Raw genomic sequence first — 22,496 nt, forward strand, 5'->3', positions numbered from 1 at the left:
AACTGAGACCTTTCTAAAAAAAATCTTTAATAAGAGAGCAAGAACGTCCACAAAGCGGAAACTGCACCATTTGCGTCCTCAGGACGTCCCTGGTATCCTGCACGCTGCTGCAGAAGAGCCCTTTCCATTTTCATTTTTCTTGTTTTTTTTTTAATTTTTAAAGTTTGGCATGCTTTAGGCCCCCCCCCCCCCCCCGTCAAGTTCTGAGGTGCTTTTTTCTTTTCTTTAAGGGTCACAACTGCCTTTTTCATTTTTATTTTTTCTTAACCAGAATTAATATATATATATACATTTTTTTTTTTTTTTTGCTTTTCCTTCCCCTCATGATCAAGAAAATCATAGCCGTTTAATTTAGGGAAAAGAGGATGGGGGGAAGAAAAAGGAAAAGCAAACTCATGTCTGAAAGGCAGAGGTGACTTGATTCGTCCAAGGATAAAGTGGTGCATAAATCAGGGGAGTGTGCTGGTCATTTTTATTCAAATTCCATATCTACCAAAATAAAATTTTCAGAGAAAAGTTTTCAGTTTTTCCTGGCAAAATCTGGCAGCAGTAAAACGATATTGGACAAATGGCCTTTTTTTTTTTTTTTTTTTTAAAGAAGAAGGGGAAAAAAGGCATTTTTAAACTCATGTTCCTAAAAAGATGAAGAAATATTAAAGAATGCAGTCTGTCTTATTTTCTTTTAAGCAAAACCTATCACGTTAAGACAGCTGCTTGCAAGGGCCCCTCCAGTCCTCTTTCACATCTTGATGGATGTACCCCGACAGCACGACCTGGGCACAGGTATGCTGTGTCTCTCCCACTATGAATGAGAAAGAGGGAGAGGAGCCACCAGTGGAGGGGCATAAAGGAAAACAGAGAGGTCTGCTTTTGTGTTTTCTTTTGAAAGTGAATGTGCGAACACTGTGTTTTTAAAGATCCACCTCTCGCCCCAATGACCAGTGCCCTCGTTTAAAACTGTAATAATCATCAGTTTGCATAATGGGGAGGGGGGAAAATGACATCTCTGTCTGCTCCTGTTTGTTTTTAAACTGAAAAGAGGATTCTCCCGTGTGCAGCAATGGCAGTTCTGAAGTATCCACTGAGGTACAGTAGGCGTTTTGACTTTCTTTTAATAATAATAATGTCAGTTAAACGTGGTTGTCTGTGTGATTCTGGCTCTGAGGATCAGCAGGCCGAAGACTGGGGTAAGGGCAAGGCCCTTTCGTTCTTGCGTCCCCCGTTCATGTGTGCATACAGCTGTCTCTCATCAAAGCTGGCCCTGAGTACCACCATGCCAGGGCCGTTTTCAGTTTTGTGTCCTGAGTGCTTGTCAGAGGGCTGGAGGGTGGATGAAGGGTCTAAAGGAATGCTCTCCATATTCTCAGTCTCCAGGTCCAGCTCTTCCGTGTCTGGCGGCTTGTTCTCCTCGCTGTAGAAGAAGGAGACTTCTTTGAAGCCCGGATCCAATTCATCCTTTATGCTGTTGATTATTTCCAGGAAGGACGGTCTCATTTTGGGATTGTACTGCCAGCACATGCGCATCAGCTCAAACCTGCAACAAACAACAACAAAAACAACAAAGTCGAGGTTATTTCGTTAAACTAACCTTAGATAAAGTCTTTCTTCTACTTTGTTATGTATGGTAAAAGGGGTAAAGGGTCATTTACTTGAGATACCGCCTTTCTGTGGTACAACCAAATCAGTTTACATTTATTCTATGTAAATACTTTCTCTGTCCCTAGTGCTCTCATATCTAAGGTTTTTGTACCTGGCGGCAACGGAGGGTTAAGTAACTTGCCCAAGGTCACAAGGAGTGGCAGTGGGAACTGAACCCAGTTCCCCAGGATCAAAGTCTGCTGCACTAACCACTAGGCTTCTCCTCCACTAGCAACATTCCACGTAGAATCTCCAATAGTAGCAACATTCCATCTAGAACCTCAATAGTAGCAACATTCCATGTAGAATCTCAAATAGTAGCAACAGAATCTCAAATAGTAGCAACATTCCATGGAGAATCTCAAATAGGGGAAGTGAAATAGGACTTGATATACCACCTTTCTGTGGTTTTTGCAACTACATTCAAAGCAGTTTATATGGTATATGTAGGTACTTATTTGTACCTGGGACAATGGAGGGTTAAGTGACTTGCCCAGAGTCACAAGGAGCTGCAGTGGGAATTGAACTCAGTTCCCCAGGATCAAAGCCCACTGAACTAACCACTAGGCTACTCCTCCACTAGCAACATTCCATGTAGAATGTCAAATAGGGACAGGGAAATGGGACTCGATATACCTCCTTTCTATGGTTTTTGCAACTACATTCAAAGTGGTTTACATCGTATATACAGGTACTTACTTGTACCTGGGGCAATGGAGGGTTAAGTGACTTGCCCAGGGACACAAGGAGCTGCAGTAGGAATCAAACCAGTTCCCTAGGTTCTCAGCCCACTGCCTAACCATTAGGCTACTCTTCCACTAAGTTCCAGCACAATGAATGGTAAAACACGGCCAGGTTGAATTGGTCAGGTCTGGGTATAGAAAGCTAAACACCTTTTTAAGAAACAACTGCATTGTTTAATATTTCGAGTTTTCAACATTTTTACTGAGGACATGTCAAAATAACACATCCAACTATAGAGGTGTACAAAGATTCAAATGCAATACCTCCATATTAAAGACCAAGTAAAAAAAACTGTAATAAAAATTTTAACAATTTTTACCTACCCCCATCCCCAGCCTTCAACTTAATCAATACGACAACCGAATGTAGGCGGTATACAGTATAACAGTTGTTACTGAAACAGGCTATATACATACTGAAACCATACAATACTAAGGGAATTAAAAACATGCAAGATACAATTTGCACCACCCGATTCACAAACAAAAAAAAGTCTGGACAATGTAACCCCTAAAATATCACTAAGTTCATGGGGGGACCACCTGGACTCTTGTGGCCATCCCCCCTAATACAAACGTAGAACCCCCCCCCCCCCCCCCCCCGCTGTTCTTTCACTTGCTGTCCTAAGCCTCTCTATCCTATTAACTAATCTATAATTGCTAGTTTTGATTTTGTGCTGTTGGTTTTCTTCTTAAACTGCGTTGAATTTCTGTGCTGGTGATTTCCTAGTCTGTATGCTAAAGTTGTCTTAAAAGTGCTCCCTGGAACTGTGTTTTCTACCGAGTGAAGTAATCTGATTAACTTACATTAACTGATAAGAGTCCCACTGGAGGAAGAGAAGAGTGGATCAGCTTTGCGTCATTGCAAAGCTCGGGAAGCACTGGGCACTCTAGTTGACAGAGTAGGACTTCCTGTCTGCATGAAAGGAAGACTGGCATGCTTGAAAGTGGCACTTCTGAACATACTGTTAATGACTAGGCTGGTACTGCCTGTTGTATAGAAATCAAAAGCCCCCTGAAAACAGACGACCAGAGAGGCTTTCGACTTATCCTCTAGTAATCGCTGTGGCTTAAGTTCCCTCTGTTCTTTCACCAACTTACTGAGGTTGTCTCCCAACAGCCACTTGCCCAGAAAGGGCAGTTTAACTATGAACGGCTTTGATGCTGCATCCGCTGCCGCAACCAGAGTTGCCGATGTGCCATGACAGCCGAAGACATACTACTACTACTACTATTTATCACTTCTATAGCGCTACAAGGCATACGCAGCGCTGTACACCATACATAAAGACAATCCCTGCTCAAAGAGCTTACAATCTAGATAAGACAGTACACAGACAGAACAATTAAGGGTAAGGGAATAAAGAGGTGAGGATAAAGCACAGGGCAAGTAAGTTAGGAGTCAAAAGCAGTGGTAAAGAGGTGGGTTTTGAGTCTGGACTTGAAAACGGCCAAAGACGGGGCTAGACGTACAGGCTCGGGAAGTCTATTCCAGGCGTGAGGTACAGCGAGATAAAAGGAACGGAGTCTTGAACTAGCAGTAGAGGAGAAAGGGACAGATACGAGAGATTTATCTACAGAACGGAGTACTCGAGGGGGGACGGAGGGGGAGACAAGAGTGGAGAGGTACTGGGGAGCAGCAGAGTGGATGCACTTACAGGTCAAAAGGAGAAGTTTGAACTGAATACGGAAACGGATAGGGAGCCAGTGAAGTGACTTAAGGAGAGGGATAATATGAGCATAGCGACTTTGGCACAAAATGAGTCGCGCAGCAGAGTTGTGGATTGATTGAAAAGGAGAGAGATGGCTAAGAGGGAGGCCGGTGAGAAGTAGGTTACAATAATCAAGACGAGAGGTGATAACAGTGTGGATAAGGGTTCTGGTAGAGTGCTCAGAGATGAAGGGACGGATTTTACTGATGTTGTAGAGAAAGAAATGACAGGTTTTGGCAATCTGCTGAATGTGAGCAGAGAAGGAGAGAGAGGAGTCGAAGATGACCCCAAGGTTACGAGCTGATGAGATAGGGAGAATGAGAGTGCCATCCACCGAAATAGAGAAAGTGGGGAGAGGAGAGGTAGGTTTTGGGGGAAAGATGAGAAGCTTGGTTTTGGCCATGTTAAGTTTGAGATGTCGTTGAGACATCCAGGCAGCGATATCAGATAGGCAGGTTGAGACATTGGTCTGGATGCTGGCTGAGATTTCAGGGGTAGAGAGGTAGATTTGGGAATCATCAGCATAGAGACTACTCTATGCATAGTCATACTGTGAGCTATAACCCATAATATGTCATAGAGCATCCACCAAGTAGGCCAATCCCACTTCCCGCTGGGCGTTATGTCATCCGTCTTGTGTTGCAGACTGCTAATGCCACTTCAGGAATGCTCTAGCCATGAACAAGCCACACACTGTCACTTGAAGGCCCAAAGAGGCCGCATCAAAGTGAGCCTTCTAGCTTCTAAATGATCTTGTAGATCATTTAGGGCAATGCCCCCTTCCAACGGCAAGGTGGTCTTCTTAAGTCACTGGGCACCTGAGGCTAGTTTTTCTATTATAACTATATTTATTCTTTGGATCATTACACTGCACCAACATCTTTATGAAGAAGGAGTGGTGGCAGTAGTGTCTTCTTAAGTCACTGCCATAAGAAGGGAGTCCACCCTCGGTAGCTGAAATGTAATCTTTCTCCTCCAGAAACAAGTAGAGGCAAGCCAGGGCTCTTCACACTCTACCCCGCATCCAGTGAGATCCACTCTGCTATAATCAGATCTTCAATGTCTGGATGCATCGAGAAGGCTTTAGGAGGAACTCTATTCCCACTCATCATTATTATTATTATTAGCATTTGTATAACGCTACCAGACGCGCACAGCGCTGAACACCTGACATACAGAGACGGATGGAACTCCTGATGCCGAAGCAGGCGACTCCTCAATGAAAAGCACCACCAATGCCTCAGAAATAACAGTACTGAGTTCCTCTTTATGAAACAACCTCAGTAGTTTTGTGTCTTCCCCCTCCCTCCACTAACGTTTTCTTCAATGATGGCTCCTCTGAATAGAGCGATGCTACTACTACTACTTAACATTTCTAAAGCGCTACTAGGGTTACGCAGCACTGTACAATTTAACATGGAAGGACAGTCCCTGCTCAAAGAGCTTACAATCTAGGAGACAAGTGTACAGTCAATCTGATAGGTCAGGCAGATTGGGGCAGTCTATATGTTCAAAAGGTTAGGTTCCAAAAGCAGCATTGAAGAGGTGAGTTTTAAGCAAGGATTTGAAGATGGATAGGGAGGGGGCTTGGCGTAGGGGTTCAGGAAGATAGTTCCAGGCGTAGGGTGAGGCAAGGTAAAATGGGCGGAGCCTGGAATTGGCAGTGGTGGAGAAGGGTACTGAGAAGAGGGATTTGTCATGTGAGCGGAGGTTACGGGCAGGAACGTAGGGGGAGATGAGGGTAGAGAGGTAATGAGGAGCAGCAGAGTGAGTGCATTTGTAAGTAAGGAGGAGAAGCTTGAATTGTATGCGGTATCTGATCGGAAGCCAGTGGAGTGACCTGAGGAGAGGGGTGATATGAGAATAACGGTTTTGGTGGAATATAAGACATGCGGCAGAGTTCTAAACGGATTGAAGAGGGGATAGATGGCTGAGTGGGAGGCCAGTGAGTAGGTTGCAGTAGTCGAGGAGAGAGGTAATGAGGGCGTGGACGAGGGTTCGGGTGGTGTGCTCAGTGAGGAAAGGGCAAATTTTGTTGATGTTGAAGAGGAAGAAGCGACAGGTTTTGGCAGTCTGCTGGATATGCGCAGAGAAGGAGAGGGAGGAGTCGAAGATGACTCCGAGGTTGCGGGCAGAAGAGACGGGGAGGATGAGGGTGCCATCAACCGAGATAGAGAGTGGAGGAAGAGGAGAAGTGGGTTTAGGTGGAAAGACGAGGAGCTCGGTCTTGGACATGTTCATCTTCAGGTGGCAGTTGGACATCCAGGCAGCAATGTCGGATAGGCAGGCCGATACCTTGGCCTGGGTCTCTGCTGTGATGTCTGGTGTGGAGAGATAGAGCTGGGTGTCATCAGCATAAAGATGATACTGGAAACCATGAGATGAGATTAGTGAGCCTAGAGAAGAGGTGTAGATAGAGAAGAGAAGGGGTCCAAGGACAGATCCCTGGGGAACTCCAACAGATAGCGGGATGGGATGCCACAGCAGATAAGGAGGGAGAAGCAGAGATAAATCTCAAGAGGACTGTGAAAAATTTAAAGACAACCTTATGAGACTGGGCATCCAAATGGCAGATGATGTTTAACATGAGCAAGTGCAAAGTGATGCAAGTGGGAAACAGGAACTTGAACTATAGCTATGTAATGCAAGGTTCCACATTAGGAGTCACTGACCAGGAAAAGGATCCAGGAGTCATCGTTGATGATACTTTGAAACCCTGTGCTCAGTGTGCTGCGGCAGCAAAGAAAGCAAATAGAATGTAGGGACTATTAGGAAAGGAATGGAAAATAAAAAAAAAGAGGATGTTATAATGCCTTTGTATCGCTCCATGGTACGACCACACTTTGAATACTGTGTGTAATTCTGGTCGCCGCATCTCAAAAAAAAGATATAGTGGAATTAGAGAAGGGCAATGAAAATGGTAATGGGGATGGGACTACTTCCCTATGAGGAAAGACTGAAAAGGCTTGGGCTCTTCAGCTTGGAGAAAAGACGGCTGAAGGAAAATATGACAGAGGTATAAAAAATACTGAGTGGAGTGCAATGGGTAGACATGAATCGCTTGTTTACTCTTTCCAAAAATACTAGGACTAGGGGGCATGCAATGAATCTACAAAGTAGTACATTTAAAATGAATTAGAGAAAATATGTCTTCACTCAGCATGTAATTAAACTCTGGAACCTGTTATCAAAGAATGTGACAATCGCAGTTAGCTTGTGGGGGTTAAAAAAAGGTTCGGATAGCTTCTTAAAGAAAAGTCCATAAGCCATTATCAAAATGGACTTGGGAAAATCCACTGCTTATTTCTGGGATAAGCAGCATAAAATGTATTATTGTACTGTTTTGGGATCTTGCTAGTTACTTGTGACGTATGTGTTAAGCGGTGAGAGTCTGATAGGAATGGATGGGGAGAGGGATCTTGGGGTAATAGTATCTGAGGATCTGTAGGCGACGAAACAGTGTGACAAGGCAGTGGCCGTAGCGAGAAGGTTCTTAGGCTGTATAGAGAGAGGTGTGACCAGCAGAAGAAAGGAGGTGTTGATGCCCATGTACAAGTCATTGGAGAGGCCCCACCTGGAGTATTGTGTTCAGTTTTGGAAACCGTATCTTGCGAAGGATGTAAAAAGAATTGAAGCGGTGCAAAGGAAAGCTACGAGAATGGTATGGGATTTGCGTTACAAGATGTATGAGGGGAGACTTGCGGACCTGAACATGTATACTCTGGAGGAAAGGAGAAACAGGGGTGATATGATACAGATGTTCAAACATTTGAAAGGTATTAATCCGCAAACGTATCTTTTCCGGAGATACGAAGGCGGTAGAACGAGAGGACATGAAATGAGATTGAAGGGGGGCAGACTCAGGAAAAAAATCAGGAAGTACTTTTTCACAGAGAGAGTGGTGGATACTTGGAATGCCCTCCCGCGGGAGGTGGTGGAGATGAAAACGGTAACAGAATTCAAACATGTGTGGGATAAACATAAAGGAATCCTGTTCAGAAGGAATGTATCCTTGGGAGCTTAGCCGAGTTTAGGTGGCAGAGATGGTGGTGGGAGGCGGGGCAGACTTATACGGTCTGTGCCAGAGCCGGTGGTGGGAGGCGGGGCTGGTGGTTGGGAGGCAGAGATAGTGCTGGGCAGACTTATATGGTCTGTGCCAGAGCTGGTGGTGGGAGGCGGGGATAGTGCTGGGCAGACTTATACGGTCTGTGCCAGAGCTGGTGGTGGGAGGCGGGGATAGTGCTGGCCAGACTTATACGGTCTGTGCCTTGAAGAGGACAGGTACAAATAAGAAGAAGCACATATGAATTTATCTTGTTGGGCAGACTGGATGGACCGTGCAGGTCTTTTTCTGCCATCATCTACTATGTTACAGCCACTGTTGGAAACAGGATGCTGGGCCTGATGGACCTTCAGTCTGTCCCAGTATGGCAACACTTATGTACGTGAACAGATGAGGCCAAACGAGATCTCGTAGGAACCGGAGGGGCAAGAAACTGAAGCACCTTGCAGCAACTCCAACTGGCCCTGCTTCAATAAATAGGCCGGGTGTAAAAGCAATATAAGCTATGGAGAAAACAAATATCCTGATGCAGCTGAATGCTCTTTTGGGCCCCGAGGTTGTAACATGTTAGCTGTGATCTGCACATGATTAGACAAGAAGCTGTCCCTCATTGTCAGTTTGGTCCCGACAAAATGGCGCCCATTCCTGCGCTCTCCTGCATCAAACTGCGCATCGGCACTGCTGGACAGCCCGAAGTCCTCAGCATATTCGGATGATGTGTCAAATCCGAAGATGTGTTGCCACCAACTATTTCCCCCATGTCTCAGGGGATTCCTGGCTTGCATATATTGCAACGCCCTGACGCCAGCCGGTGGGTCTCACAGTGGGAAAACTGCTTCACTGCCTCTGTGGGAGTAGCCACTACCTCCAACTGACACAAGCGCAGCGCAATGCAGTCCGAAATGCTGAGTCAGGATCTCTCTCCTGCACCAAATATAACTTGCAGCCCTCCAAGCAGTTCAGAGTCAAACTTTAATTGGACTTACCACTGACTGCTCCCCCCCCCCCCCAAATCTATGTCTCTACAAAGATACTGCGAACCGCTATGTGGAAAATGATGAAGAAAAAGCAAATTTGCTAAATAGATACTTTTGTTCTGTTTTCACAGAGGAAAATCCTGGAGAAGGACCGCGATGGACTGGAAATAATACAATTGAGAATGAAGTGGATAGAGCACCGTTCACGGAAGAAAGTGTGTATCAACAACTTGAAAAGCTAAAGGTGGACAAAGCCATGGGACCGGACGGGATCCACCCCAGGATATTGAGAGAGCTCAGAGAGGTTTTGGCGGGTCCTCTTAAAGATTTGTTTAATATATCCTTGCAGACGGGAAAGGTTCCGAGGGATTGGAGAACGGCGGAGGTGGTCCCTCTTCACAAAAGTGGTGATAGGGAAGAAGCTGGAAACTACAGGCCGGTAAGCCTAACTTCGGTTATTGGAAAAGTAATGGAAGCGATGCTGAAGGAAAGGATAGTGAATTTTCTGGAAGCCAATAAGTTGCAAGATCCGAGACAACATGGTTTTACCAAAGGGAAATCGTGCCAAACGAATCTCATTGAGTTCTTTGATTGGGTGACAGGAGAATTGAATCAGGGACGAGCTATGGACGTAATCTACTTAGATTTCAGCAAAGCTTTTGACACGGTTCCCCACAGGAGGCTCTTAAATAAACTGGAGGGGCTGAAGATAGGTCCCGAAGTGGTGAACTGGATTAGGAACTGGTTGACTGACAGACGCCAGAGGGTAGTGGTGAATGGAATTCGCTCGGAGGAAGGAAAGGTGAGTAGTGGAGTGCCTCAGGGATCGGTGCTGGGGCCGATTCTGTTCAATATATTTGTGAGTGACATTGCCGAAGGGTTAGAAGGTAAAGTTTGCCTATTTGCGGATGATACTAAGATCTGTAACAGAGTGGACACCCGGGAGAGAGTGGAAAGCATGAAAAGGGATCTGAGGAAGCTAGAAGAATGGTCTAAGGTTTGGCAATTAAAATTCAATGCGAAGAAATGCAAAGTGATGCACTTAGGAAATAGAAATCCACGGGAGACGTATGTGTTAGGCGGGGAGAGTCTGATAGGTACGGGCGGAGAGAGGGATCTTGGGGTGATAGTATCTGAAAATTTAAAGGCGATGAAACAGTGTGACAAGGCGGTGGCCGTAGCTAGAAGGTTGTTAGGCTGTATAGAGAGAGGTGTGACCAGCAGAAGAAAGGGGGTGTTGATGCCCCTGTATAAGTCGTTGGTGAGGCCCCACCTGGAGTATTGTGTTCAGTTTTGGAGGCCGTATCTTCTGAAGGATGTAAAATAAATTGAAGCGGTGCAAAGAAAAGCTACGAGAATGGTATGGGATTTGCGTTACAAGACCTATGAGGAGAGACTTGCTGAACTAAACATGTATACTTTGGAGGAAAGGAGAAACAGGGGTGATATGATACAGACGTTCAAATATTTGAAAGGTATTAATCCGCAAACGAACCTTTTCCGGAGATGGGAAGGTGGTAGAACGAGAGGACATGAAATGAGATTGAAGGGGGCAGACTCAAGAAAAATGTCAGGAAGTATTTTTTCACGGAGTAGTGGATGCTTGGAATGCCCTCCCGCGGGAGGTGTTGGAAATGAAAACCGTAACGGAATTCAAACATGCATGGGATAAGCATAAAGGAATCCTGTGCCGAAGGAATGGATCCTCAGGAGCTTAGTCAAGATCGGGAGGCGGGGCTGGTGGTTGGGAGGCGGGGATAGTGCTGGGCAGACTTATACTGTCTGTGCCAGAGCCGGTGGTGGCAGCGGGACTGGTGGTTGGGAGGCGGGGATAGTGCTGGGCAGACTTATACTGTCTGTGCCAGAGCCGGTGGTGGCAGCGGGACTGGTGGTTGGGAGGTGAGGATAGTGCTGGCCAGACTTATACGGTCTGTGCCAGAGCCGGTGGTTGGGAGGCGGGGATAGTGCTGGGCAGACTTATATGGTCTGTGCCCTGAAGAGCACAGGTACAAATCAAAGTAGGGTATACAGAAAAAGCAGCAAATATGAGTTATCTTGTTGGGCAGACTGGATGGACCGTGCAGGTCTTTTTCTGCCATCATCTACTATGTTACAAGTTTTACCCCAGATGAGAAAGACTCAGGACTGATACTCTGTCCCTCACTCTCCAGTAAATCTATTTCCTTCTCCATTTCTTTTTAAAGGACAGCTCCACAGGACACAGGGGACAGGTGAAAGAAGGAATGAAGTAAATTCACGGGGCATCACAGACAGGGATCTGAACACCTCCAGATATGACTCTGTAGACTCAAGCCACCCGCAAAGCTCAACTGGGGACCAGCTGACCAAATGAACGAGAAACAAATCATTCCGAATTAGAGGCTGAAAAGTGTGTCCATCCACCTGCTGGAGATAAAAAATACTGAGGAGCTGGACTAGATGCCAAGAGAGATGTGTCTCAGCTTAGTTTTCACTTCTTTATCTCCACCTGGCTGGTTGATGGACACAACTTATCCCACAGCTTCTGAATAGTGGGAAGCTATGTAATAAAAGAGAATACTGTTTTGGTTTCAGATTTCTCAAGTAACTTACTGGAATGAATCAACATTTTAAAAAAGCAGCACAGAAATTGCAGGGCAAAACTGTTTCTCCTTGGAGACACAGAGGACATTTGTCATATTCACAGATATAAAGAAAACCTTTAAAATGTGCTACTTACTCCTTCCTACCCACACAAAAAAAGGGAGGGAGGGAAGATCAAAATAAAGCCAGTGACAAACACGTGAAATCCATTTTTGTTATTTCATAGCTGTTTCTTCTCCAGCTAACTGGGTTGTCCTTGAATAGAACCATCAGCTGGGACCAAAGGCTCTTGATATGTCTTGGCTTGCAGCCCAGCAGGCCTGAGGGGCAGGGTTAAAAGGATATCAGGGACACTGGAGTAGTGCATGTGACATCAGCAGAAGCGAGGACATGTGATGCTGCTTTTAAACCCTTCTAGAATCAGAAATCTCACAGCATTTCCCATAAAAGGAAGATTGCTTTATTATTATTTTTAAATATATTCTGGTATTGAAGACTTTGCTGACACTACATGGACAAAGTTTTTCCCAGTAGACCTCAGGGGACACTGCAAACTTTTTCTTTTTTCTTTTCCAAGTACATTTTTATGGGCTTGGTAGTTTGGGGGAGCAATTGCTAGCTGAGATTATCATGAGCAATTCAGCTGGAATAGTCTGTGCTCTGCTTGTGAACAGGAATGAGTGAGCATACTCCTTGCCTTGGTGCTTTTAATACAGCAGTTCCTCTGTTTTTCAGTAAAAGTGCAAAACTACCAGCGAGCACGTCTAAGGGCGGCATGCGCTACTCAAAAAGAAAAAACAAGCAAGTTGGCCGATAAAGACGCAAAACATCAGCAAGTGCAAAAACAAATCACCATCATCAACTACCTGCTCTGGTCCCCTTTGGCCTGCAGCTGCTTCTAACAAAGAGGGACAGGCTCATCCACCAACTATGCCATGGGTCAAAGAAGCACAGCCTGCTCCCTAACTCTAACTCCTAACCCTACCTAACTAAATAAAACATCTGTATATCCTCAGTAGAATTGCTTTCATGTGATCAAGGAAAAGATATAGCCTGATTCTCAGGGGAGACATACTACTACTAATCACTTCTATAGCGCTACAAGGCATACACAGCGCTGTACACCATACACAAAAAGACAGTCCCTGCTCAAAGAGCTCACAATCTAAACAGGACAGGCAAACAGACAGAACAACTAAGAGGTAAGGGAATTAAAGAGGTGGGGATAAAAGGGTACAGGGCAAGTGAGTAGTGGTTAGGAGTCAAAAGCAGCGTTGAAGAGTTGGGCTTTTAGCCTGGATTTGAAAATGGCCAAAGACGGGGCTAGACGTACAGGCTCGGGAAGTCTATTCCGGGCGTGAGGTGCAGCGAGATAAAAGGAACGGAGTCTGGAATTAGCAGTAGAGGAGAAGGGGACAGACAAGAGAGATTTATCCACAGAACGAACTACCCGAGGGGGTGGGGGGTATAGGGAGAGACAAGAGTAGAGAGGTACTGGGGAGCGGTAGAGTGAATGCACTTATAGGTCAGTAAGAGAAGTTTGAATTGAATGCGGAAACGGATAGGGAGCAACATGGGGGAAGAGGGGCAACAGTTGCATAAGCAAACAGGAAGAATAAGTGTGACCATAGCAGAAGCATCCAGGAAGCTTAAGTTGTGAGAAGGATATGTAGGTTACAGAGGATCTGAAGGAAAGGGCATAAGAGAAGAAGTAATAATGAAAATAATGAGGATTTCAGAATTACCCTATTGTACCATGTGGCACAGTGGAGCTGGCCAATTTCTGCTTTGCCAAAGAATATGAGATTTGAAGTACCAGGGTTTCCAAATCTGGAATGTTACTTCCCAGACTAGGAAAAACACAGAAGCACTCTGTACTGATTTCCCCAGACTAGGAACATTCTTGCTCATTGCTTTCCAGGGTCTCCTGACCCAGCCACTGCCTTTGCACATGTTGTTTATGTTTTCATCTCTGTTGGGGGTGATAGTCTGATGTGAGTGGAGGAGTGGCCTAGTGGTTAGGGTGGTGGACTTTGGTCCTGGGGAACTGAGTTCGATTCCCACAGGCAGCTCCTTGTGACTCTGGGCAAGTCACTTAACCCCCTCCATTGCCCCAGGTACAAAATAAGTACCTAAGCCGCATTGAGCCTGCCATGAGTGGGAAAGCGCGGGGTACAAATATAACAAAAAAAATAAATTTAACTTTTATTCTTTTTACTCCCCTCACCTACTCTGACACATCTGAAAAAATGTCAAGTTTGCTCAGCCAGTTCACAGAATTGCATTGAGGGCACTAATGATGCAGCCTGTCTCTGTACTATTACAAATGTATCCTTCACACAATGCCCCCCCCCCCCAAATTCGTTTCTCATTCCAATGGCTTCTTCCATGGAATATTTTGCTATGCAGAGAAGGTGCTGCAGAAATATATTTACATTTTCTTTATTTTTAAAACTTATACCCCACATAAAAAAAAAACAACAACTTTAAGTGACTTACAATTCAAACATACATAATTTTAAAACGGTACGTAACAAAAAAAAAAAAAAAAAAAAAAAACCTAACTATAAAATATACTCAGAATGCCTGCAAAAACAAACTTGTTTTCAGCACTTTTTTAAAATGAGAAAAGGGTGCACAAAAAACAAACATACCCTGGAAGCTTGTTCTACAGTACTGGCCCCCCTATGGAAAATGCACATGAATCTCTACCCCACCCTCCTTATGAAAGGCCTTCTGGAAGACACGATTTTTGTTGTTTAAACAAAAAAAACAAAAAAACAAAAAAAAAGGTTTGATCTAATTTTCAATGCTATGTTTTAGGAAAAAAAAATAACCACTTGAGTCTGTAAGTAACAGCACCCCCTAGATTTATTAAGCTGTTTTCACTGTACCCCAGAAGGAAGAGATTACATTGCATTTAGCATCTCCAATCATTTTGAAAAACTTGGCTGCAGCGTCTGAGTCTTATACATTGCACTGATAGGTTAGTGTCTTTCTTTAACCCTCAAATATCCTTCAAAGGAATTTCTGAGGTTTGACTACTATACTCTCAAGGATCGCATTTCCCGGCTGTCATCATGGATCATGAATGGGGCCTTCCTAGGATTACAGATACAAAGCAAGGCCAGCACAAAATACACAAAACTCCACCTTCTTGTAAGCTCTCCCTTTTTGTCTAGCTATGTTCTATATTAGGCAACCCTGCAAATTTTAACAAGAAACAGATACTCATTGATAATGTACTATTTTTATTTCCTATGGAGCCTGCAATCAGGTACAGCTACGTACAAATTCCCTTGCAAGATGCATCCCTCTCCCCTAGCTCCTTGCATAATTCCAATCGGACTCAGAATCACGGTCTGCAATGCTATCCACAGAGATCCCTTTGCAGGACCTCTAAGGGAAAGGCATACCAAAGTAGGGAGTGGAAACAACATATGCCTGTTAATATCCCTCCTCCTCCCAAATAAGTAAACGGGAATGTTCCATGATACCAGAGCTGCTACTGCAGCCAAAAAGGTTCTTTACAGATGAACCCCAGGCACTGGAGTCCCTCGATCCTTCTGTTTGTCTCCAGCAGAAAGCAGCCCATGAACCAGGCTTTTTTCCCCCCCTAAACTTTGCTAGGCAAATCTATCATACCACTATAATAATTCCCTAAAATGATAGAGAGGTACAGTCCATGATATTTTTATATTTTACTAGTGGAACCAAGCCCATTTTGTCAACAATGAAACGGGCCCTAGGAAGGCTCTCGTGTAAGCGTGTTTTTTTTCTCTCCCCCCTGCCCTCCCCTCCATGTCCAGCGATTCTTCTCTCCCCTCCATGTCCAGCGATTCTCCTCTTCCCTGCCCTCCCATTCATGTCCCGCAATTCTACTCTCCTCCCATCCCATCCATGTCCATCAATTCTCCTCTGCCCTGCCCGCCCTCCCCTCAATGTCCCGCGATTCTCTCCTTCCCTCCATGTCCAGTGACTTGTTCCTGAACATTCTCTGGCTGGCTTCCGTTCATAACATCCTGACGTCAGCTCGCCTCCAGTGTTCCCTTCCCTCTCACTGTTCCGCCCTCTGACGTCATTACGTCTTGACGCGAGGGCGGGACAGTGAGGGGGAATGGAACGCTGGCTGACATCAGGAGATGTTATGAACCCAGACAGCCAGCCAGAGAATGTTCGAGGTATAAATTATTATGTAGGATATTTATATCAGGCACAAAGTTAGGGCTTTGTTTGTTTAGTAATTTTGTTTTTACTAATGTGTTAACATACTGAAGCTTAATACGAGTTATGTGCTCACAGGCCGATGATCAATTTCCCTGCGCTCTTCCGAACAGCAAGCTTTCTTTGCAGATGATGTTTAATGTGAGCAAGTGCAAAGTGATGCATGTGGGAAAGAGGAACCCAAACTATAGCTACGTCATGCAAGGTTCCACATTAGGAGTCACCACCCAAAAAAGGATCAAGGTCTCATTGTTGGTATGTTGAAACCCTCTGCGCTCTTGTTTAGGTATTATTAGGAAAGGAATGGAAAACAAAAATGAGGATGTTATAATGCCTTTGTATCGCTCCATGGTACAACCGCACCTCGAATATTGTGTTCAATTCTGGTCACCGCATTTTGAAAAATAAATAAATAAATAGAAATAGAAAAGGTACAGAGAAGGGTGATGGAAATGATAAAGGGCATGGGATGACTTCCCTATGAGGAAAGGCTAAAGCAGTTAGGGCTCTTCAGCTTGGAGAAAAGATGGATGAGGGGAGATGCAAGTAACCCACTTCAAGCAGGGACAGGGCCAGTAGGGCACCAGCACACAGGCAAAGGGCGCCTGGCCACAGGGGCTAAAACGCCTTGAGCTCAACTGAGAAATGGTCCCTAGGAGATAAAATGGGCCCTAGGACTCAATCAAAAGAACATCTGCCATGGCTGGGTTTATTGGAGTCAGGCCTCCACAAAAAAAACAAAAAAAACCCAGCTGCATCACTCCACCTTGACCACCTGCTGGAGGTATACTAGGGTGGTCACTGGAAAGTGTCTTCTCTCTATCTGCTGGTTTAAGGGTAGGGGGGGGGGGGTGGAATTTAACCCACTGGTGTGGACTGAAGTAGCTGGACAATAAGGAATACAAAAATGTAAACGGTTTTCAGGCCTTACTAGTGTGTACATCTGTCTTTTACATTTTTCTTTCCTTTACCAATTTTGGTTCTCACTCGTAGTATTTTCTTTTCCCTTCTTCTGTACCTCTCCTCACTGCCATCTCTCTTCCTATCAATAAGTGCCATCTACCTGCCTTTATCCTCCCAATTCCTCCTCTCCCAGTCTCACTTGTCCCTTACAGCCACATTACTACTACAAGGGGGCCCTGGCAGCTTATGCACATCATTTATGATATCACATCTTGGCGAAGCAGATGGCCCAGTGAAGCACCGGGAGGCACCAAGATGTAGTGTCGTATTATGCCTACAACCCGCCCTCCTCACGGCAGCCACACTGGATACCAGTATCAGGAGCATAAGAAGCCAAGTGCCATCATTGCATTGCATATCCTCACACCCATGTGCCACAACCAATCCCCCCACTGCATTTGACTCGTGCTTTTCTTTTTTTAGAAATAAAAGTAGAACGAGGACCAGATTAAGACAAATCACACAGAAGCCCATAAACTTTTTCAGCCCTAGAAATATGTCCAGTTTATCTATGCCTTTTAATCTGGCCCTATTTTTCATCCTCCTCTGCTGATTTCTTCCCTGCCTCCCCCCCCCCCCCCCATTATGTTCTGCTGCCCCCTTCCAACCACCACTTTGCTTAATGAACAGCCCTGTGGTTTGTACCACAGCCTCTCTCTCTTTTTCTTCCCTGCAAGACAACAGCTGCTGCCTCATGGCTCAGGGTAAAAACAAGAGCACTGGGATTTGATGAGGGTTGTGGTTATTTTAACGTATAGAAATTACACTTACTGCTAGATGTATTACAATACCCACATCCGTCATCACACCCCAATGCTCAGGGCTTTTCTAGCAGTTTGATTACACAACATGAAGCAGTGTTTTCTTTCCAGTTCTTGGATGACAAACAGGTCAGGTTTTCAGGATACCCACAACGAAGAAGTATTAGATTGTGTTTACATAGAATGGAAGGCAGTGCATGCGACTCGCTCTGAAACCATGACCTCTTTATGTCACTCTTGTTACCCCAGCTTTATATGATGACTGGGTTGTTTATGACACATAAGATCAGGGTCTGTATTTTATTAATCTCTTCCTTCATCACAGGGCTACGTTAGAGACACTATATCCAGTACACAACGACAATGACCCAAACTACATCTCCTACTAAACTTCACTATGCTTATCCAGTGTCCCATCCCCCCTCACACCTCCAATGCCCCCTCCCGTGCTCACCTACCCCTTGCTCATACCTCTTACTCCCTTCTCCCTTACCTATTTCTCTTATTCTATCTATCTTATATTTTCTCTATTTATACTCTGAAATCCCTATTACTATGTAAGCCGCATTGAACCTGCTTTAAGTGGGAAAGCGCGGGGTACAAATGTAATAACAAACAAATAAATATAGTGTAAAAATGAAACACCAAAATCAGGCTATTTGAACAGAGATGGCAGTGAAAGTTACTACTATACGTACAACATGTCTGGGCAGTTGTCTGGTTTCTCCAGGAGACCTCCTTCCATCACGAAGCGTAGGACTTGCTCGTTCGACATCCCTTGATATGGCTGCTCTACTAGTGTCGCAATCTCCCATAATACAACACCGAATGACCTGGAAACAAGAGATCATCAGCACAACGGCTTAAAACAAAGGCATCACAGAAATCAGAAAACGCTTTCTGGCAGGACAGCCACCTGGAAGACAGAAACCAACCGCTTGGGGAGTCTGTGTGCCAAATAGTAACTGGACCAGGTGTTCTGCTCTTAAGGCAACACATTCTGACCAAATCGGAGTTACTCTTCTGAAGGCTGCCACGATCAACAGCGAGTAGGAAGAGAAGGAGCTCTCTGCCAGGCAAGCTGCCTTTTAATCCCACCATACAGCCAGTCACTGCTTAGAAAAGGTGGATGTGCTGAGCTGCTGCTGGAGTCTTACCAACCCCCCCCCCCCCCCCTCCTTCTGTAGGGAATTATATAAAAAAGGAAGAAAGAAACACTCTAAAGTATTACACAATTTTAGGCCATAAATAAAGGGGCAATGTTCCTGGCACTTTAAGATAATGCATAGTACAACTAGTTTTCAAAGGGAAACCACTTGCACTATTGACCTGTAACTGGCAGCTGCAAAGCACACACACATCACCCATGCTCTCTGCATTCTGCTTTTTCTGCAAAGCAGTTCAGTAAGGGCAAAACAGCGCACAGGTATTTGAAAAGTGACCTAAACACACCCTTGTTTTATCCCGATTAAAAGTGTGTGTGCTGTAGAAACCCACAAACAGTTTTAGACAGATTTGTAACGGCCTGGAAAAGCTACTAACTGGAGATATACCAAATGTAGATTAAACTTGAAACCTGGATAAATGGTATTGAGAACTGTGCTTCCATCAGAATTATTAATTCAGTAGATATGGAATAGTGAAGGAAAAATGTCTTCTTACTTGATTATTTTCTTTCCTTTAATCACAGCAGATGAATCCAGAGACTTGTTGGTTATGACCATCTACCAGCAGATGGAGAGAGAGAGAGCACCAAACTGAATGTCTTGAACTCAGTATGCTCCATAGGGACCAATGCACCAAAGTCCCTGGAGACAACCGCTCACTATTTTCAAGTGGCTGCTATGTGCATGCCCAGAACAGCCTTCACGGCTACTCGGCTTTTATGCACTCCAGCTTTACACTCCAGAAATAGCCAGCGGGTATGAAAGCCACGTAACAGGTCTGTGCTGAGGGACACTCCACCTCCTCCAACAATGACATGGGCAGTAGGGTAATGGCAGCCAGATTGCTCTGCTGGCTTTGGAGGGCGCTGGAGACTGCATTTGCTGCACCCCTTCCCTCTGTGCACCCTACGAACATCAAGCAGATGGAGCATTTTAAAGTCATCCTTATAATCCTCATCACAAAGATGGAAGAACAAAGGCTGATTCAAGTGTAATGCAGACACCACCTTCAGTAAATTAAGGAACTATACGACTGGTATTCCCATTTCAGAGAACTGGAGAATGGTTCTCTACAAGACAATGTTTGCAAATCAGAAATCCTGCGCGCAGATGAGATGGTGACCAGAAAAACAGACTCGAGGGGACGGTCTTTCACAGTAGCTTTCCTCAAAGGCTTCTGGAGTGACTGAAGCACAAGATTAAGATTCCACTCGGAGCAATAATGATGGAGGCGGCTTAAGACGACTAACCCCCCTTAAGAAGCGCACTACATCTGGATGAGTGGCCAAGAAGTATTTACAAATACACCCTCTGCAACAAGCTAGGGTTGCCATCTATACCATTGTAAGACAGATTTTTCTTAAAGCCCTCTTGCAAGAAGGCCAAAATCTGAGGTAAGGAAGTCTGTAAGGAAATCATACTTCAAAGGTATGCCAGACCCGAGCATAAACAGAAGTAGAATGTTTGTTTTGCCTGCAGTAAGGTCGAAATCTCCCTCAGAGTAACCTTTCTTTCTTGACCTCTCAAATGCCATGCCTTAAGACCAAAGCAGAATGGATCTTCCATCTGAATGGGGCCTTGAAGGAGCAACCCCTAGCACAGGGGCAGCCAGTACAGCTCATTCACTATGAAACGAACTAGGTCTGCAGACCACGGACTCCTGGGCCAGTCTGTCACAATTACTAATCCTCGATGAAAGAGAATTCTGGAGAGGACCCTGCCTATCTTTGGCCATGGAGAAAATACATGAAGAAGATGCAAATCTGGTCAGATTTAAAGAATGGTGGGTTTTTTTTTTGTACCCCACGCTTTCACACTCATGGCAGGCTCAATGCGGCTTAGGTACTTATTTGTACCTGGGTCAATGGAGGGTTAAGTGACTTGCCCAGAGTCACAAGAAGCTGCCTGTGCCTGCAGTGGGAATCGAACCCAGTTCCCCAGGACCAAAGTCCACCACTCTAACCACTAGGCCACTCCTCCACTGGTTAGACCCTCTGATCTGAACTCTCTTCTTCTGCTGAAGAACCAGGGGACTTTGGTGTTGTGAAGAGAAGCCATAAGGTCCAGAATTGGGGTGTCCCACTTCTAAATGATCAGAGGAAAGACTTCCAGTGATAGCTCTCACTCCCCCAGGTCCAAGGAGTTCCTGCTGTGGTAGTCTGCTTGAACATTCAACATTCCCACAATGTGGGTTGCTGAGAATGAGCTCCATTGTTAGAGGAGCACTGCAACTGGCTCCTTGCCAGTTTATGAAAGCCACTGTCATCATGTTGTCCAAGAGAAGCGAACTGGTTTGCTCTGTAGAATGTGTTGAAAGGCCAAAAGAGACTTGCGAACTGCTCTTTAAACAGTTGATGGGCCATGATGACTCCATTTCGGTCTATCAACCATGAGTGTTGTACTGGAGACACTGGAAACAAGTGTACCCTTCCCATCCTGACAGGACAACATCTGCAACTACCATGATCCAGGATGGAATGGCCAGAGACATGCTGCGGAGATTGCTGACCACCATGACATACTGCTCTGTGCCTGAGGAGTCTACAATAGCTGAAGGCCATAGTCCTGAGTCACTGGCAACCACCGGTTCAATAAGGACTGCTGAAATGGATGCACATGAGCTCTCTGGCCCATGGCACCACATCCAACATCTCTGCCCTGGAGCCCAGAACCTGGACATAATCCCATGTGCAAGGACTCATCATTTGAATCCAGAGTTGAATCTGGTTCTGCAGTTTGATCCTTCTTTGATTTGGCAAAAATACGTTGCCCTGAGCAGTGTCAAAACAAACTCCCAGATAGTCCAGAACTTATGTTGGAACTAGGTGACTTTTGGGAAAGCTGATTACCCAACCTAGGGACTGCAAGAGGGAAATCATCCTGGCAGTGGCTCGATGACTCTCTTGAGATGAAGAAGTCATGATCAGCCAGCCATCTAAATAGGGATGCACTCTGATCCCTTCCTTCCTCAGAAATGTTGCTACCACTACCATAACCTTGGAAAAGGTCTAGAAGATGTTGCAAGGCCAAAGGGCACTGTTTGGAACTTAAAATGCTGACCCAAAATCCCAAATCTGAGGAAAGGCTGATGAGGAAGCCAAATGGGAATGTGTAAGTATGCTTCAGTGTAGTGAGATATTCCCCGGCCGGAACTGCCATCACAACCAAGCGTAAGGTCTCCATTTGAAAATGCTTGATCTTTAGAAACTTGTTGAGGTCGAGTACAGGACAGTAAGTTCCTTCTTTCTTTGGCACCACAAAGTAAACAGAGTAGCGGCCTTGACCATGCTTGTGAAAAGGCACTAGAATCATCGCTCCAATGCCCTTTAAGGAGAGAACAGTGGCGAGAACCACCGCCCGCTTGCGCGGGGATTCCAAGAATAAATCTACGATGGGAGAAGAGAATTCTAATTTGTAGCCTTTTTTGATAATTTCTAGAACCCATTGACCTATGGTAATTATTATTTATTTATTTTGCTGCATTTGTATCCCACATTATCCCACCTCTTTGCAGGCTCAATGTGGCTTACATTATGCCGCAATGACAATTGCCATTAACGGAATGAGAAGAACAGAGTGTTATTACAATTAAGGTACATAAGATATCAAGAAAATTGAAAGTAAAGAAATAATACATATCAGATATGTAAAATGTAGGATAAAGTA

General features: G+C 45.0%; 1 protein-coding gene across 1 annotated transcript in view; it reads right to left on the reverse strand.

Annotated features, from left to right (window-relative positions):
* Positions 1-256: 256 nt before the first annotated feature.
* The window catches only part of IGF1R (insulin like growth factor 1 receptor), a 665,430-nt gene continuing 643,190 nt past the window's right edge, over positions 257-22,496 (reverse strand). The window contains exons 20-21 of the mRNA XM_030189730.1: positions 18,363-18,497; positions 257-1,534 (exon numbers count right to left, since the gene is read on the reverse strand). Of these exons, the coding sequence (XP_030045590.1) occupies positions 1,168-1,534; positions 18,363-18,497 (502 nt within the window). The 3' untranslated portion in view covers positions 257-1,167. The remainder of the gene's footprint in view (positions 1,535-18,362; positions 18,498-22,496) is intronic.

This window comes from Microcaecilia unicolor, chromosome 1 (genome assembly GCF_901765095.1).
Source record: "Microcaecilia unicolor chromosome 1, aMicUni1.1, whole genome shotgun sequence".
In the NCBI taxonomy this organism is placed as follows: domain Eukaryota; kingdom Metazoa; phylum Chordata; class Amphibia; order Gymnophiona; family Siphonopidae; genus Microcaecilia; species Microcaecilia unicolor.